Source organism: Pongo pygmaeus, chromosome 6, assembly GCF_028885625.2.
Source record: "Pongo pygmaeus isolate AG05252 chromosome 6, NHGRI_mPonPyg2-v2.0_pri, whole genome shotgun sequence".
Taxonomy (NCBI): domain Eukaryota; kingdom Metazoa; phylum Chordata; class Mammalia; order Primates; family Hominidae; genus Pongo; species Pongo pygmaeus.
The window spans coordinates 53,130,736-53,149,731 of record NC_072379.2 but is presented as its reverse complement, the minus strand read 5'-3'; the positions used below and the strand labels follow the sequence as shown (position 1 = coordinate 53,149,731).

Sequence of the window (18,996 nt, the reverse complement as noted above, 5' to 3'; positions counted from 1 at the left end):
AGTGATAAAATCATTATTTACAGATTCCTGAGCAAAATTCTGTTGTTTAATTTCATGCCCCATTGCTGAAATTACAAAATAACCAAACATCCTAAGAATGTAGTATCTTTGACCTTGATTCTTCATAAAGTACATTATTCTAGTGACTTAGCTTATCCGATGCACTTCACAGACCAATAATAATTCAGAGACCTTGATTTTGTCAATGTTAATGATGCTTTTAAGACAGAAGCAACAGGGTACACGGTATTGGATTTAATTGATGGTTCTGTTCAGCATAACATTCTGTCATTCATAGAACCTTACTTATTAACCCACATGAACAATATTGTTAAAATTTTCATTAGATGCAAAATTCCTCAACAAAATACTAGCTAACCGAATCTAACAGCACATCAAAAAGATAGTACATTATGATCAAGTGGGTTTCATCCCAGGGATGCAGGGATGATTTAACATATATAAGTCAATAAATGTGATATATCACATAAACAGAATTAAAAATGAAAATCATGTGATTATTTCAATAGATGCAGGAAAAGCATTCTATAAAATCCAGCATGGCTTTATGATAAAAACTCTCAATAAAATAGGCATAGAAGGGACTTACCTCAAAGTAATAAAAGCCGTATATGACAAACCCACAGCCAGCATCATGCTGAATGGGGAAAAGTTGAAATCATTTCCCTTGTGAAATGGAACAAGACAAGGATGTCCACTTCTACCACTTTTATTCAACATAGTACTGGAAGTCCTAGCCAGAGCAATCAGACAAGAGAAAGAAATAAAGGGCATCCAAATTAGAAAAGAGGAAGTCAAATTGTCACTATTCGCTGATAGTATGATTGTATGCCTAGAAAACCCTAAAGACTCATCCAAAAAGCTCTTAGATCAAATTCAGTAAAGTCTCAGGATACAAAATCAATGTACATAGATCAGTAGCACTGCTATACACTAACAACAACAAAACTGACAATCAAATGAAGAACTCAGTCCCTTTTACAACAACTGCAAAAAAAAAAAAAAAAAAGAAAAAAAAGAAAAAAGCTACACACACACACAACTCCCCCAAAAAACCACCACCAACAAAAAAACTTAGGAGTATACTTAACCATTGAGGTGAAAGAGCCCTATAAGGAAAACTGCAAAACACTGCTGGAAGAAACCATAGATGACACAAACAAATGGAAACAAATCCCAAGCTCAAGGATGGGAAGAATCAATATTGTGAAAATGATCATAATGCCCAAAGCAATCTATAGATTCAATGCAATTCCCATCAAAATAACGTCATCATTCTTCGCAGAACTAGAAGAAACAATCCTGAAATTTTTATGGAACCAAAAAAGAGCTCGCATAGCCAAAGCAATACTAAGCAAAAAGAACAAATCTAGAGGCATCACATTACCCAACTTCAAATTATACTACAAGGCTGTAGTTACCCAAACAGCATGGTAGTGGTATAAAAACGGGCACATAGACCAATGGAACAGGATGGAGAACCCAGAAATAAAGCCAAACTTAGAGCGAACTGATCTTTGACAAAGCATACAAAAACATAAATTCGGTAAAAGACACCCTATTCAATAAATGGGGCTGGGAAAACTGGCAAGCCACATGTAGAAGGATAAAACTGGATTCTTATCTCCCACCTTATACAAAAATCAACTCAAGATCGATCAAAGACTTAAATCTAAAACCTGAAGCCATAACCAAAAGCCACCTGTACCCCAAAAACTATTGAATTAAAAAAAAAAACAGGAGGCCGGGTGTGGGGCTCACGCCTGTAATCCCAGCACTTTGGGAGGCTGAGGCAGGTGGATCACGAGGTCAGGAGTTCGAGACCAGCCTGGCCAAAATGGCAAAACCCCGTCTCTACTAAAAATATAAAAATTAGCTGGGTGTGGTGGCAGGCGCCTGTAATCCCAGCTACTCGGGAGGCTGAGGCAGGAGAATCGCTTGAACCAGGGAGGCGGAGGTTGCAGTGAGCTGAGATCACGTCACTGCACTCCAGCCTGGGCAGCAGAGCAAGGCTCCATGTCAAAACAACAACAACAACAACAACAAAAACAAAAAAGAAAAACAAGATTGAAGGCTTTAATGTCCCTAAAGAAATTACATACTATATTATCATTCTTGATACAGCTTTTTGAAATTTATTCATTCACCCTTGTTTTGGTGCTATGTGTTTTTTTAAATTGTGGTAAAATATACATAACATAAAATTTACCATTTTAAGCATTTTAAAATGTACAGTTCTGTGGCATTAGGTACATTCATACTGCTGTGCAATCATCACCACTATCCATCTCCAGAACTTTTTCATCTTTACAAGACTATATCTCTCAACCCTCTCCCCCAGCCCCTGGAAATCACCATTCAACTTTGGGTCTCTACAAATCTGACTACTCTAGGAATCTCATCTAAAAAGAATAGTTTTTAGAGTACAGGTGGCTTTTGGTTACATGGATAAGTTCTTTAGTGGTGATTTCTGTGATTTTGGTGCACCTGTCAGCTGAGAAGTATATACTGTACCCAATATATAGCCTTTTGTCCCTCACCCCTCTCCCAACCATCCCCTCCTGCCAGTCCCCAAAGTCCATGTCATCATTCTTATGCTTTTGCATCTGCATAGCTTAGCGCTCACTTATAAGTGAGAACATACCATATTTGGTTGTCTAAGTTACTTCACTTAGAATAATGGCCTCCTGCTCTATCCAAGTTGCTGCAAAAGACATCGTTTCATTCCTTTTTATGGCTGAGTTGTATTCCATGGTGTGTATACACATTTTCTTTATCCACTCATTGGTTGATGGGCACTTAGGTTGGTTTCATATCTTTGCAAATGACATGAATAGACAATTCTCAAAAGAAGATTTTTTTTTCTTCAGCCAACAAACATAAAAAAGTGCTCGACATCACTAATCATCAGGGAATGCTACTCAGCCATAAAAATAAACAAAATAAGCTATAGTGTCTTTTTTTTTTTTTTTTTTTTTTTTTTTTTTTGAGACCAAGTCTTGCTGTGTTGCCTAGGCTGGAGTGCAGTGGTCTCGGCTCACTGCAACCTCTGTCTCCTGGGTTTAAGTGATTCTCCTGCCTCAGTCTCCCGAGTAGCTGGGATTGCAGGTGCCTGCCACCACACCTGGCTAATTTTTGTATTTTTAGTGGAGATGGGGTTTCACCACATTGGCCAGGCTGGTTTTGAACTTCTGACCTCAAGCGATCCACCTGCCTCAGCTTTCCAAAATGCTGGGATTACAGGCTTGAGCCACCATCCCCAGCCTATAATGTCTTTTGCAATTGATTTTTTAGAAAGTAAATTGCTTAAGTTCTGTAATTACCTTAGCTGTCAAGACATTCTGGTGAAATTTGTTCTTTTAGTGAGGAAGACCCTGGCTACTCTCTTTACCATTTGAACCCGTGAAATACCAGTAAAAAGTGTTTTTAGAGAGTCTGAAGAAATATATGTATTCTCTATTATCCAAACTCTTCCTATTTGAACTCAGAAACTTAATAGGTTCAGATAATTTTTTAGATAAATGCCTTGTATCTAAATTGTTGCTATTTGCTATCTAAATTGATGGAATAAAACTGATTTAGTAATAAACCTTTCAACTCAAAGACCAACTCAATTTAGATAGGGAGGAATACTTGTATTGGGTAATGCTAGCTTTTCTGTATGATGGACTGTTCAAAGGATGAAGATGAAATGGAAATGCCTGTTTGAATTCAAAGAACTGATGAATCTCACATTCTCTGAGAAGCCCCCCTCAGAGGTCTGCGCTTTAGCACCCTAGAGTTGCCTGAGGACTTATTGGGTTCGTAGGGCTTAGTGGGGCTGACTGGAATGGGGAACAGACTACAGTCACAACTCAGAGGGAAGGGAAGGTTTGCTCTCTTGAAATGGGCTTGTCTAAGCTGAAAGTTGGGATTTCCATGGCCACTAGGTGGCTTCAGTTACCTGCAAAGAAAGGTTCAAACCCAAAGGTACTCTGGGGTTGCTTTTCATGCTTTAAGAAGATCATTCCATTTTCGGACTATTTGTTTTCTGAGGGGTAGATGGCAGAAGCAATTGATAAAACTTAAAGTTTTTCAGGATTATCTAGTCTTACCTTCTCATTTTACAGATAAAGAATATTTAGGAAAACTTTCCCAAGTTGACTGAGCTCTATAGGAGCAGCATCAGAGCTAGAACTCAAGTCTCCTGAGTCCTAGTCTAGTTCTTTAGCTGTTGAACCAGTGACAACAATCTATTTTTTATTCCTCTCAAGTAATACGACAGGGTTGCATGTCACTGACTATGCCTGAGTCCTGGAGATGATGTGTATTGGAATGTTGTGTTTAAGGCAGGTGGCGAAGTGGATGTTGGTGACCATCTTATGGGCAGAACTGAGCAATTGTAGTATCTACTCCCAACCCAGTTGAGCTTTTAGATTAATGAAATGACTACCTGCCATGATCCACAGTTGGGGAGTTTTAAACATTTTTGTTCATTCTGCATAAGCCTAGACTCTTACATGCCATATCTGTTATATACTTTATGTCCTTTTCTCTTCTTCAGATGAATAGCAACATTTAAAAATCTTTTCTCTCACAATTTTTCTATTTTTGTTTACTTTTAGAGACAAGGTCTTTCTATGTTGCCCAAGCTGGATTCAAACTCCTGGGCTTAAGTGATTCTTTGCCTCTTCAAGTAGCTGGGAGTACAGGCATGTGTTACTGTGCCCAATTTATTATTTTTGATTAATATCTAACCTTTAGAACTGAGTAGACAATACTTTAAAAAAAATCAAAAGTTTCTGTAGAAAACCTAACAAACAAAAGTGAGTCAAACAAATCCATTATGTATCAACTCAAAATGGCTTATCACGATGTTGAATTTTTTTGTTTTTCTGGCAAACTTAGGGAGGAAGCAAATACAGTAATCATCTCAGCTACTTTTTATGACATGTTCACAAAAACTTACAACTTTAAAAAAATTGTGTGCTAAAATTCTCCATAATTTATATATTATGGCTAGTTTCTAGAGCAAAACAGACCTCAAGTAGCCTTAGAGAGAAGGAAGAGTGAAAGAATGGGGAGTAAAAAAGATAATGAGGATGAGAAGAGTGATAGAGAAAGAGCTAGTAAGTGGGACAATTGGCTGCTTCTAGCTAAAAGTGAAGAGAAAGAGAGAACAAACCAGAGGGCCACTTGAATAGGAGAGCGTGTGAAGGAAGCTTTGATGGGAGGACCTGGGAAAGAGGGCAAACATGAATCCTAAAGGTAGAGAGGGAAGAGGATGAGGAAAGACCAGGGGGCACTTTTTTTTCCGCAAGACCTCCGATGGCTTCCCACATCAACTTTGTTGGTTTTCTGTCCCCTGGATTGTTCTGTCTTCACTCCTGTGCCTCATTCCTGGTCTTCAGCCAGCCAGCAGCCCCGCTCCATCTCTTGGTCCATTGTACCTCCAAAGTGTTGTTCACATGCTTATTACGGAAATGCCAAGTGGTAGCTGGAAGGAGGATTAAAAACAGTACTTAAAATGCTCTTAGAGCAGGATTTGCTTTGTAGTTAGGTCCCCAAAAGTGGTAGCTATTATAATAATTAAGCTTTTTTCCCGGCCTTAGTGGACCTTAACATTGGGAATACTTCTGTGAATACAAATCATGTTTGAAACATTTGAATTGAGTCTTTGAAGTAAAACTTTAGAAATAGATATATAGTTATTTTCTTAATGGTGTGTTGATGCTGAATTGAGTAAAAATATAGTTGGTCAAGACTAACTCTACCGAAATTTAAAATTATGTCTCATTTTCTCTTCCTTATTGTAGTGATTTAAAGGGAGTGATAGTCACTCTGAGTGATGATGGGCACTTGCAGTGTTCATACCTGGGGACAGATCCTTCTCTGTTCCAAGCTCCAAACGTTGAATCTCGAGAAGTAAACTATGATGAACTTGATGTAGAAATGAAAGAACTTCAGAAGATCATCAAAGATGTTAACAAATCACAAGGTATCTCATTTGCAGCTTTTTATTATTTTAGTATTCATTGTGAAATTCATATTATCTTGTAGATAGATATTATTTTGTGTATTTGTTAATTTTCTCCTCTAGGCTTAATTAAAATCATATTTGTAAAAACAGTATTGCTCTTTAGCACACAAGGTCTTTATGTCTACTTTGTATGTTATGGCTTCTGAAAATGTATTTTATTTAAGAAAGTGCTTTTGTTGTTAATGTTTCATGGGCAGCACTATCTAGTTTTTTTCTTTACATGCTAAGAAAGGAAGAAGTACTTCTTTGGGTGGTGGTTTTAGGCCTTGAGAAGAGCATTAAAGTTTAGACTGGTCATTTATTAACTTCTGATACTCCTGAAACAACTTTAGTTCTTCTTTTAAAAGAAACCAAAGCACATGAGCTACCATTTTGTTACTGCAAATGTAGTCATTTGCAGCTTAGTGACATAATTTATGTTTGTAGTTAATTAACCATCCAAATGGTGTGTAGCTTGCGGCATGCTGATTTCTAATGACTCAGAGGCTGATGATATTTTCAGTTCCCAAGTTTTGAATAACTCAATATTATCTTACTTTGGGACTCACAAGGGTATAATTTTTTTGTAAATTAAAAGGAGAAACAAAACACCAATCCTGCAGTTTGAGTTGGACATGTGAAAAGCATTACTTCAAGTTCCCTTTTCAGGGTCAGGTAAAAGTATTTTTTTAATGAGAAAAAATATGGACTATTTTCACATAAAAGAAATGTTAAAACAAGTAGAAATAATAAAAGAAGCAGAGCATCAAAAGCCAACCAAAACAACAGAGCCAATCTTAATCCTGATCCAATAATTTTACTAGATTTATGTACTTTTGAGTCTATGTTACCAACATTGTATTCCTCTGGTCCTGAGGAATTGAGATAATATATTTTTAAAATACAAATCTTAAAATAAAGTTATTATGCTTTGGTTTCACACATTCTTTTAGAAAGTTTTGAAAGTAAACCAGTGAAGTTCAGGTCTTTCAAGTACCTCCAATTACTTAAAAATCTATTTGTTGTTAGCGCTGCCATGTCAAATAGAGAGTGGTTAAAATTGGATGTGTCATATCACAGTATATAATTTTTTGTTTCAATTTTTGTTACTAGCATTTTTGGGATTAATAGAATTATAAGTCTTGTTTTGTCATTTAAAAATATAATTGGGGAAGGGTGGCATAGGCATGAAACATGAAATTTCCAGAGTTCATTAAATAATAAGGCTTTCATTTCAAATTTTGTCCTGAGATTTTGCCTTTTCCATAGTAATGTTCCAATAATATTTTGATTAACATTAATTGAATATGAAATTTCTCAGAAAATCCCTTACAGCTAAAAGTTATTTCTTGGTGGTTATAGTGATGACCTTGGGTGAGAAAGTTTAGGCTGTTTTACTTGTCATTACCTTGATCCTTCAGTATGTCTTAAAATAACTGCTAATTAAGTTAGGGATACACCCACAGACTTAGGTGCAAAGTGCATGATTTACATAACCTCAATTTTTAATTAATGTTTGAAGTTCCTTGCCCCTTCTGTGCCACAATCATTTAGTTTTATTTCTGGGAAAGAAACAAAGGGAAACTTTTTAAACTGAGAGGTATTTAAAACATTTTATTTCTAGATATGGAAAAAAATTTAGTATCTTGTACCCTTATAAAACCATGGTATGTTTGTTTATTAAAATACCTGTAATTATATAAAAGCACAAAATTGTTTTATCACAGTTTTAGCTTCTCTTTATTATGAGAAGTTAAAACGCTGAACTTTTTGATGACCCCATTATTCATTTTAATGTCACTTATTTTAGTTTGGGGGCTTTAACTTACAAAAAATGTTCATAGCCTTGTGGGTTATGTTCAGTACTTAAAGCTTTTAAAAGTGTTTTCAAAGGAAGAGTTGCAGCAAAATTTAAAGCCAGTTTAAAGAGTACATTTTGTTGTACACATGGTATATATTATCTACTGTAATAAAAGTGTTTTTGAAGCTGATTTTATGTGTGTAAGTTATAAGAGGAATGTATGTTGTAAGCATGAAATCATAGTAATAATTTCTGCATGGCTCATGGATTCTGAAGCTTTTCATACTCAACTCATTAATGTGAATCCTGCCTAGTATTTTTGTTACTGGTAGTCAACAACATCTACTGGTAGGAACTTTCAAAGACAGAATTTTATTTATGATTTAGATAGTTGATCATGTTGTCTACCTGGCGTGAGTATGAAGGACTGAGTGCAACATTGAGATGGGTGCCCATACAGCTGTGTCTTCAGAAGGGGACAGAGAGCAGTAAGACGTGGGGATATAAATGAAAGTCTGCACTCCATTTGAAATGTCCAGGATAACTAAGCTGATGATACCACTGAGTAGTAGAATCATTTGTATTTTGTGACATTGTTCATTTAGGATTCTGTCTGGCTACATGTCACAAGATACCCAAATAAGATAGAGGTTTCTTTCTTTCTCTTGCAAAAGAAACCCAGTGATGGGCAGTGCAGCGTTGGCTTGGCAGTTCCACAGTCATCAGGGACTCTTGATTCCTTCTATCTCGGAGTCATATATTGGTCCAGCATGGCTTTTGGAACTCCTGCCCTCGCATCTGCGGCTGAGTCAGCCCCCTTAAGGAGCTTTCTTGGAAGCCACACCCTGAATGGCTCCTACTTAAATCTCACCAGCCACTCCAAGCTGCAAAACTGGCTGGGAAATTACATGACTTAGCTGAGTATTTTGTTGCTTAGAATAAAGTTGGGCTTTAAGTAAAGAAGAATTGAAGAATGGTTATTGGGATGGGCAGTGAACAGCCATTTGTACTCTCATTAAGTTGTGGAAATTCCCATTCCAAATCGTGCAGTTTGGTGGGAATGCCTGATAGCAGTTGTAGGCAGTTCCTTTTTTTGTGAGATAGCTGATTCATATTTTCAGTCAGCCATCCTCAGAGTGTGGGGGATGTTTCCTCTCAGGGTCACAGGGTGATCTCAGCAATTCTAGGTGTTATGTGCAGATATGATTTCCAGGGAAGAATCATCAGGCTATTTCTCCTGAGTCTCTTCTCTTATTAGGGAGGAATAGCTTTCCCAGAAACATGTGCCAGCTCTCTCCACTCCCAACTTCCCTTACCTTCCATCTGCCAGGATTAAGTCCCATGTTCATGCCTAAAACAACAAATGGTCAGTGGAAGGAAATCACGATGATTGGATTTGACCCTGGAGCCTGGAAGGGGTGACTTTCTCTGAGATGAAGGTGAATAGCTCAACAAAATTAGAGTTCCAATACACAGAGGGAGGAGGGAAGAATGGATGTTAAGTAGACAGCCAATAGTTTGATATGTGTATATATTATATGTATAAATATATATAATTTAAAAATGTTTTTTGTTTAAGATCTTTGTTGATACTATGAATAAGTATCTCATTATGCAATATAAACATGTTTAAAATTATGAAAATAACATGTATATGGTAAAAATAATTCAGTACTAAAAGGATAAATAATGAAAGGTGAATCTTTGTTCAACCCAAGATCCTAGTTTCACTCCTTAAAGGCAATCCTTATCAAGAGCTTTTGTGTATTCTTCTAGAAAATATTCGTGTTTATGTAATTGTTTTGACACAAATATGTGCATATTAGACACACTGCACTACATCTTGCTTTTTAAAAATTAATAGATATATTTTGGAGTTTTTTAAATATCCGTATGTAAAGATGGACGGCACCCTTATTTATGACTTTGGGACATTGCATAGTACAGATATACCATGATTTATTTAATAATTAGCCTATTAATAGATATATAGATAATTAGGTTGTTTTCATTTCTGAAAAAATAACTACTAACATTAGAGACCTCCTTGGGCATGGTTATGGGTATTAGATACATTCTTGGGAGTAGAATTAAGTCACAGGATATGTACATTTTACATTTTGATAGTTCTAGCCAACTTACCTTCACAAGGGCTGTACTAATTTGGGCTTCCACTAGTAGTTACAGAGAGGGCATTGAAATTCCTAATGCTGGTCAGTCAATGGCTCACGTCTTAGCAAATATCTGCAGAAAAAGACAATATTTTTTACCATATTATAGAGGGAAAGAATTAGCATCAAGCTTCTAATACTGTAATGCGTTAGTTTTTTCAACTTGTGAGTATGTTTATGGGGTTGTTTTTTATATGTGGTATAGACAAACCTTTAAAGAAAAACTATATACAGAAGGTTTTACTTTATGATTAAATAATATTTCTTTTTTTAAATCACAGGTGTTTGGCCCATGACTGAGAGAGAAGATGACTTGAATGTTTCTGTCGTGGTTTCTCCTAACTTTGATTCAGTTTCTGTAGGTGTACTTGCAGATTTTAAAGGGGTTTATAATAGTGGTAAACTCTGATGAATTAGGACCAAAATGCATTGGTTTAAAGTTTGGTCCTCCAAGTAGACACTTCAGGGAGGATAACAAATTGTAGGCCTTGTTACTTTCTAGATAAAAACATTAGTAGCCCCTTAGTGCCAGTAAGGAGCTCCTTGGGCAGGATTTCTGTTTTAAAAAGAAGTGGGGTTGTGGGGGAAGAGAGAACAGTAGAAAGGGCTTCTTGCCCTAGTTCTAATCCTACTTAAAATTTTTTTTTTTCAAACTTTCTTAGTACCATAGCATTGACGTAATACTAATGTAGCTGAATAATACTGACCCTACCAGATTTTTGTTGGAGATTCAATGAGATAAGGTTTGTGAGTGGCCTAGCTCAAAGTTTGATGATTTCTAGTCTTTAACACATTATGGTGGTGGTAGTGGTAGGGTAGCTTAAGAGTATATAGTTGGTCCAATACTTAATTTTTCCCCTGTTTCTATCTGTGTGACACAAGGCAAGGTACTTAATTTTCTTAGTCTCAATTTTCTCATCCACAAAATGGGAATAATAATAGAATCTACTTTGTTGAATGTTATGATAATTGTTATGATTGTCATTATCATCAAATTACGTTTTACTTCTTTCTACATTGTAATAATCATCAACGTCATCATAATCATTATCATTATCATAACCATCTATGTCCATGAGTTGTCTTGTTCACTGCTGTATCCTTAGTGCTTGCCAAATAATGGGTGCTCAATATATATTTGCTCTATGAATGAGTGAATTAATACAACTGAGAAATAGAAAGGATGAAAGGAGGACTATTCTTGATTATATTACTTCATCTCCGCACTTAAGTTTTCTATAAGCACTTGTTAGGGTGTGATTGATTATATCTCACTGACTGCAGTTTATCTGTGTTTCTACCAACAGATGATCAATTTAGGGAAGTGGTTGAATTCACTCATTTTACCATATTTGGAGTTTATATCATATAATTCTGCTTGGGAAGTGTCTTCATTATTTAGGTATCAGAACATACTTTAAAACATATATCATGAGTGTCAAAAGATTAATTTTAGTATAAACAGCCAATCCAATTTGTGATAAAAATCACATTAACATTGCTATATTATAGTAAATTGAGTACCCAAAAAAGTAGGAATATATATGAAAGAAACATTCACCCAGCTGAGTCACATAGTAGAGGCACTGTTTTAAACATTGGCCATTCAGCACACACCATTTTTCATTCTACCTGAAGGGTGTAGTCTAAGTGGAACATTTCTGCCCAGTTAGCTGACAAATGTACACATATTTTCTTGCTGTGGAAGTGACTTTTTTTTCCTTTGGGCAACTTATATAAGTTTTTCTAGGTTCTCTTCAACATAGGCTATTTGGAATGAGGAATTCCCTTTCTGTTTTTTAGGAACTTTTAGTCTTTGTAGGAAAATTCCTTATGTAGTAGCACTATGTTATAATGTATATTTCCCTATTGGTAACCCTGAATGCTATTTCCTCTTAAGTAGGTGTCTCTTTCCAGCTTCATTTTCCCTGTGTTACTATTTTTTCTTTCTTAAGAGATTTTTTGAGAGTATCATATTCATCTCATTGGAAAACATTAGCCCTACAATTTATGTGGCTTTGGTGCCATGACGTCTTCTTATAGCCATTTCTTTCTTGCTATAGTTTTATGTTCCCAAAGGACTGCTGTCCTTGAAGTATCTAGGTGTTTAGTCATGGATTGAAATGAGCAGGAAACAGGAGATGTTGATTTCTCTTCTATCTAGATCTGTGGATAGCTAAATGTAAAATAGTTCCTGGATTTTAGGTATTATTAGAGCACAAAGCCTGGATTAATATTTTGCTTTGAATCATTATTATGAATGCACACATCTCAAAAAAGTAATATAATTTATATGAGAATGGAGTCTTTCTTAGAGGAGATAAGCATTGCTATCCCATCTTCCTGATTGAGAAGCTAGATCATAGTTTAAATATGGTTTCCTGTGGAGCCATAAGTAGAATATGAATCTCTCAACTTTGAATTCTGCTGATGCTCATTACATCATAGGATCCCCATTGCTTAGAAGTGGCTTAGTTTTTCTTAGTTAAAAATACTTCAAGTAAAAAAATGCAATGGATCATATTCATTGGTTGGATAGAGACATAATTTTAATTGGTCCCCAGAATTCATAACGGTATTATTAGAAAATATGTCGCCCCTTAGTCTTATTCTATCATAGAGCATTTTCCCCTACCAATGTATCACTCTAAAAAATAAGTTATAAGTGATAAGGGAAGTGTTTTATGTATTATATTATACTATGTATTCTTTAAGAGGAAGGAGCAGGTAACACAAGGTGACGCTCAAAGAATGCCTATTGAATTAGTTTATGATATGCACTGGTTAAAAAAAAGTTTCCCTTCCCTTTCCTCCATTCCCCTCCCCTCCCTGTCCCTTTATTTTTGAGACAGAGTCTCGCTCTTTCACCCAGGCTGGACAGAAGTGGCGTGATCTTGGCTCACTGCAACCTCCGCCTCCCGGGTTCAAGCGATTCTCCTGTCTCAGCCTCCCGAGTAGCTGGGATTACGGGTGCCTGCCACCACGCCCAGCTAATTTTTGTATTTTTAGTAGAGACGGGGTTTCATCATGTTGGCTAGGCTGGTCTCGAACTCCTGACCTCAGGTGATCCACCCGCCTCGGCCTCCCAAAGTGCTAGGATTACAGGTATGAGCCACTGCGCATGGCCTACTTTTATTTTATGGGTGTAAGGCCACTCAATCTTTATATCATTAGCTGCATGTCTTAGATACATGTTATTAATCAGAATAACACATACCTTACGCAGGGTGAAAATACACGGACCTGAAAGAATGGCATAATATTTTTCTGGGACATACAGGGAGGTCTTCTTCTATGCAATATAAATAACAAATTAATAGAATTAATACTTTCAATATTTAAGTAAATCTGGGAATGGAGTGGTTTGATAAAATATGTGACCTTTTCTTTCCTTTTTAGGGGATGAGTTTTTTTTTTTTTGAGACGGAGTCTCTGTCGCCCAGGCTGGAGTGCAGTGGCGTGATCTTGGCTCACTGCAAGCTCCGCCTCCCGGGTTCATGCCATTCTCCTGCCTCAGCCTCCCGAGTAGCTGGGACTACAGGCGCCCGCCACCGCACCAGGCTAATTTTTTGTATTTTTAGTAGAGACGGGGTTTCATGGTGGTCTCGATCTCCTGACCTCGTAATCCACCCACCTCAGCCTCCCAAAGTGCTGGGATTACAGGCGTGAGCTGCCGCGCCCGGCCCAGGGGATGAGTTTTTAAATATTAGCTTATGACTTTCCGGACGAAGACATCAAAAAAGCCAGATTGTCTCTTTTAGTCTGTGATTAGAGTAATAAATCTTTTATAGTTTCCTATTTTGATAGTAGGAAATGTACATTGCACTAATTGTGTTCACTCACTGCTGTGTAATATTGAAATCATTCTTTCTTGTCTTCTCAATTCTGTGTTTACAGCAAGCGACCGATGTTGAGGTGGGAACTGACCTTGTCCCTTCTGTCACGGTGAAGGTATTGTACCAGATTTTAGACTGTAATGTGCAAACAATATGATTTATTTCGTCACATCTGTCACTGTTGATAACTTGTAAGTAGCTTACAGAAATGTAAAATAAACACTTGGCATTTGTAGATTTTTCCCCAGCCTTGAATAGTGAATAGAAAACCTTTACTGTTATTTGCAAATATAAAACTGATAATTGCATTTATAGCAATATGTATATAATATAAATAATTATTATGAAGTACTGTTACCATTATTTAAATGTGTAGCATGATCCAGGCTTTTTTCTTTGGAAATAAAGTTAACATTTTAAATCTGCTAAAGGAATTGTGTCATCACCATTCATAATAGACCAATCAAGTAGCATCATACATAGTATACTGTGAATTGATATTGGAGAAGCACGGGGATGCTAATATCTTTCTTCTACCTATAATTATGTGGTGTTTGAAAAGAATTTCCAGCCATCTCTCTGCCATAACTTTAAGTGGATGTATTTACAGAAAGAAAATATTAAATGAAGATGCCACAAAGTTAGAATGGTAACAAATTGATAGTCTGGAAAATAGAATATTAAGGATGTGATTTTGGTTAAGATTTTTAGTCCTGTCATTGTAGAATTTTAGAACTAGAACTTAAATGTAGAACCTTCTTAAAGCATTTAGATTAAAATATGGTAATCAGTCAGCACATTATTAAGCTGAAAATATTTATCACTGCCCAGACCTTGGAAGCAAGGGAAGGTTGTGGATTTTGGCAATTCACTTAGTCAAAACTTGGATGGGGCTTTATATTTTCTTAGATTATGGGTTGCCGTCCTTGGAGGAGCTTGACAGGGCACCAAGCTTTACCAATTGTGTTCGCTTACACTGGAACCAGCGGGTGGCCCAAATGTGGAGATCTTTGGTCGAACTTGAAGAGAGCTGAATCTTGCAACAGTTTCCTAAGCTAAGTTTTTTGGATTCTTGCCACTGGAAACAAGGGTGGTCTTTCCCCAACCTCCTTTCCCCCAATCCAATCAAAGGCTCTATCTCATTAATACTTCTGAATCTGGAAAGGCATTAGTGGCAAGAAATCAAACACTTAAGAAAAAGAAATAACTGTCGAGTTCAGGAATGATTTGTACTTTTGTATAGGGATACCTCTTTTATATCTATCTACTGATAACATTCAGACACATACATGTAATAATTTAGGAGTGCACTGTTAATTGCAATAAGAGATCTTGTGCCTTAACTAGATAACATTGCTCATGCTAATTGTACCCCCAGCCAACCAGGAATTAGCACCGTAAGTAAACATACCTTTCCCTCCCATGCAGTTCTTAAGCTTTCATGTGTAGTAGCCACCTTAAAATGATGGCATGACACTACTGGAAAATTCTCCTTCCATTCGTGGAAATTACTGTATTTGAGAATACCTAAGTCACAATTGTCTTTCTCATTGCCATTATAAAAGCATGAGAAAGAATGCAACAGGCAAGGGTTGCAGAAAATTGGCGGGACTCACACAGCAGACACAATGACTTCCTGATCCTGTCTGACAGTTTCTATACAAATTTCTACTATAAATCTCTCCTTATGACCTTTTATAACAACAGCAGCCAAGATATATAACCATGCAAGTTTCCATCATAATAAATCCTGTTAATTGAGAAAATTTTTCCATCCGTTCCAAGTGAATGAAGATGTGGCTACCTTGAGTATGTGTGCATGATGCGTGACCATCTATTCCAGGCAACTAGGCGAGTGGTTGTTCATACCTGGCCTTTGGTGTCATATTTATATATCTAGGATAAAAATTTGTTATTATATTTCCTAAGGGTTATATTTCATAAGAGGCAGAAAATAGCATGGAAAATTCTTGTATCATTGTTTTATATTTTCTCCTTAATATTCTATAATTATTTTCCTGTTAAAATATAAGACTTATGATCTAGCCAAGTCTTTAACTCTTTTTTGGCTCAAACACAACTATTCTTTGTTACTGTTGTTATTTTCATTACCTATCTCCTTGATTTGTATTTCTTGAAAGGGCCTAGCCCATTGTTGGGGTTCAGTAAATATGTGCATGAGAGCTATCATGATTGTGCAACTAAACCAAATGCAAACCCTTCTTGTTACAATATAAAATTCTGTGATTATTGTCTGAGTAGACATCGTTGTGCCAGGAAAAGCCAGACTGCTCTTTTTCAAATGGCTTATTACTACTTAAAGGAATTTTCATTTTTACTTAAAACTGAGCTCTCATGAGACTTTCCTAGTCACTATTTTCAACTCTCTACTTGGATTGATGCCTTTGCACAGGTTATTTACCTTCTCTGAACCTCTATTTTTTAAACCGTAAAATAGGGATACTTTTTCATCTGCAAAGTTATTTTGAGTCTTAACCACAGTTGGTTAAAGGCATGGGCTCTGGATTCTGGCAGATAGCAGTTAAATTGTGGTTCTTCCACTTACAATCAAAGTGGCCTTGGGCAAATTACTTAGCATCTCTGAGCCACAGTCTTTTGTAAAATGGTTTATGATGGTACCTGTCAAACATTTTTGTAAAGAGTAAATTAAATAATGGCACATAAATAATTTGTTAGCATGGTTCCATGAGTATAGAAAATTGCTAATGTTTTTTTATCATTAATATTATTCATTTTATTTAAAAATATATGTACAGACTAGTATTATATTATTGTAATAGTAAAATATTTAAATTGTGTCTTGTTTGTTTAATGGACTAGCTAGTTGAAAGAAAGTTGTTTGTAGCACTTGTATGGTGTCTTCCTGCCATAATAACCATCAGGGTTTTACTAAAAAGGTATTATGTTTACAATGGCCAGACATCATTGAGGAAGTTTAGTTTGTGGCATGATGATTCCCTATGTATTCCCAGGATTTACAAAGTAAAAATTGAGGATTCATTGTTCATGGTGTTTATCATATTTAATTGCATCAATAGTTGTCTTAAAAATTTTCCTTTGCAAGTCAAAATGTTTATGTTTTTATCTTATTTTTAAGTTGTGCAGAATACTCACATCACTTAAAATTAATACATTTACTGAATCTAATATGTTCGTAATGTTTGTGGGCCACTTGTATATTCTTATATATATAAAAATATTATACATATTTAATCAAGGAAGAGGTGATACATGCTTTTTATTGAAAAGAAACTTCGAAACTACTTTTCTTAACAATAAGAATGGTCTTTGAATTATGTTAATGTATGTGTCTGTCTCATATAACAAAGTCTAATAACTAGACTGAACTGCCATACAGAAAAGGTACCATATAGAATGGTGGTTTATTTTATTTAATTTTTTTTCTCATGACATACGGGTCACCATGATAGAACATTTTAAAATAGCTTTACTTAGATATAATTTAGATACTATATTATTCACTTAGTTAAAGTTACAATCCAATGATTTTTAGTATAGTGTATTTACAGAATTTTGCAACTATCACCACAATTTAATTTTAGAACATTTTATCCCACCTAAAAGAAATGCCATACCCGTTAGCTGCCATTCCCCATCTCTCTCATCCCTAAGCAACTCCTAATTTACTTTATTTCTCTATAGATTGCCTATTCTATACATTTCATATAAATGGATCATACAATATGTGGTTCTTTGTGACTAGATTTTTTCACTTAGCATCATGTTTTCAAGGTTCACCCATGTTGTGGCATGTAAATGAAATAATGCACATACATTTGTTAGTATGGTTCCATGAATATAGAAAACTGCTAATGGTTTTTATCATTAATATTATTCATAATGTATTTCATTTCTTTTATTGCTGAACAATATTTCATTGTATGAATATCACATTTTGTTTATTCATTCATCATGATGGGAATTTGGATTATTTCTGCTTTTTTGGCTATTAGCATATTGTTGCTATGAACATTTGTGTATAAGATTTTGGGTGGACATATGTTTTCATTTCTCTTGGTATAGCATTGTGAAGTTATATGTTAAATTTATGTTTAACCTTTGAAGAAACTGCCAAACTTTTCTTAGAGTAGCTGTACCAATTTACATTTTCACTGGCAATATATGAGGGTTCCAGTTTCTCCACATCATTGCTAACACATGGTATTGTCTGTCCTTTTGATTATAGCCATTTTATTGGGTACGTAGTAGTATCTCATTGTGGTTTTTAGTTTGTATCTCCTTCATAACTAAGGATATTGAGCATCTTTGCACGTACATATTGCCAATCTTTATTCTTTTGAGTAAAGTCTGTTTAACTTTTGTGCACAGTTTCTACTTGATAGAATATTTTAATCTATTACTTACTGTATTATGTTTTGTGACTACTCATTTTTTCCTCAGGTAATATTTTCTAATTATTTGCTAGTTATGTTTAAATAGTTATGATAGTCTATCAATTTGAATAAAATGTAATTTTCTATTGATAACAATTTCTGTTTCCTTAGGTCACACTGCAGAACAGAGTGATATTGCAAAAAGCCAAATTATCAGTCTACGTGCAATCACCATTAGAATTGACTTGTGATCAGTTCACCTTTGAATTTATGAGTAAGTTTTTTGTTTTGGGTGAAAGTTTACCATGGTGTGAATTTTTAAAAAATACTAGTTTGCTCATTTAATGGCTATTATTTCATGTCTGAATGGTGAGATTGGGATCATCCCAAAATCAATGATTGTGTTGTTTTGCTTATATTTTCCCTCTTAGCATCAGCCTGAATGTTCAATCAATGATTGTTGGGTCAAATTAATCTTTTACGATTACAGATTTCTAGGTGCTTTTCTGAACTTGTTGGACCTATAATTGTTTTTGATTTATTTGTTTATTTTTGAGACAGGGTCTCATTCTCATTGGCCCAAGCTGGAGTGCAGTGGCACCATCATGGCTCACTGCAGCTTCGACTTCCTGGGCTCAAGTGATCCTCCCACCTCAGCCTCCTGAGTAGCTGGGACTACAGGAAAACACCACCTGACTAATTTTTTGTATTTTTAGTAGAGACGGAGTTTCGCCATGTTATCCAGGCTGGTCTCGAACTCCTGGGCTCAAGCAATCTGCCTATCTCGGCCTCC

At 35.7% G+C, this 18,996-nt stretch overlaps 1 protein-coding gene across 5 annotated transcripts in view; it reads left to right on the top strand.

Annotated features, from left to right (window-relative positions):
- Window positions 1–18,996, top strand: part of BBS9 (Bardet-Biedl syndrome 9) — a 489,686-nt gene that overhangs the window by 217,205 nt on the left and 253,485 nt on the right. For all 5 annotated transcript variants that reach the window (XM_054495852.2, XM_054495851.2, XM_054495850.2 and 2 more), the window contains exons 10-13: window positions 5,817–5,998; window positions 10,273–10,349; window positions 13,889–13,942; window positions 18,375–18,477. In XM_054495852.2, the coding sequence (XP_054351827.1) occupies window positions 5,817–5,998; window positions 10,273–10,349; window positions 13,889–13,942; window positions 18,375–18,477 (416 nt within the window). The remainder of the gene's footprint in view (window positions 1–5,816; window positions 5,999–10,272; window positions 10,350–13,888; window positions 13,943–18,374; window positions 18,478–18,996) is intronic.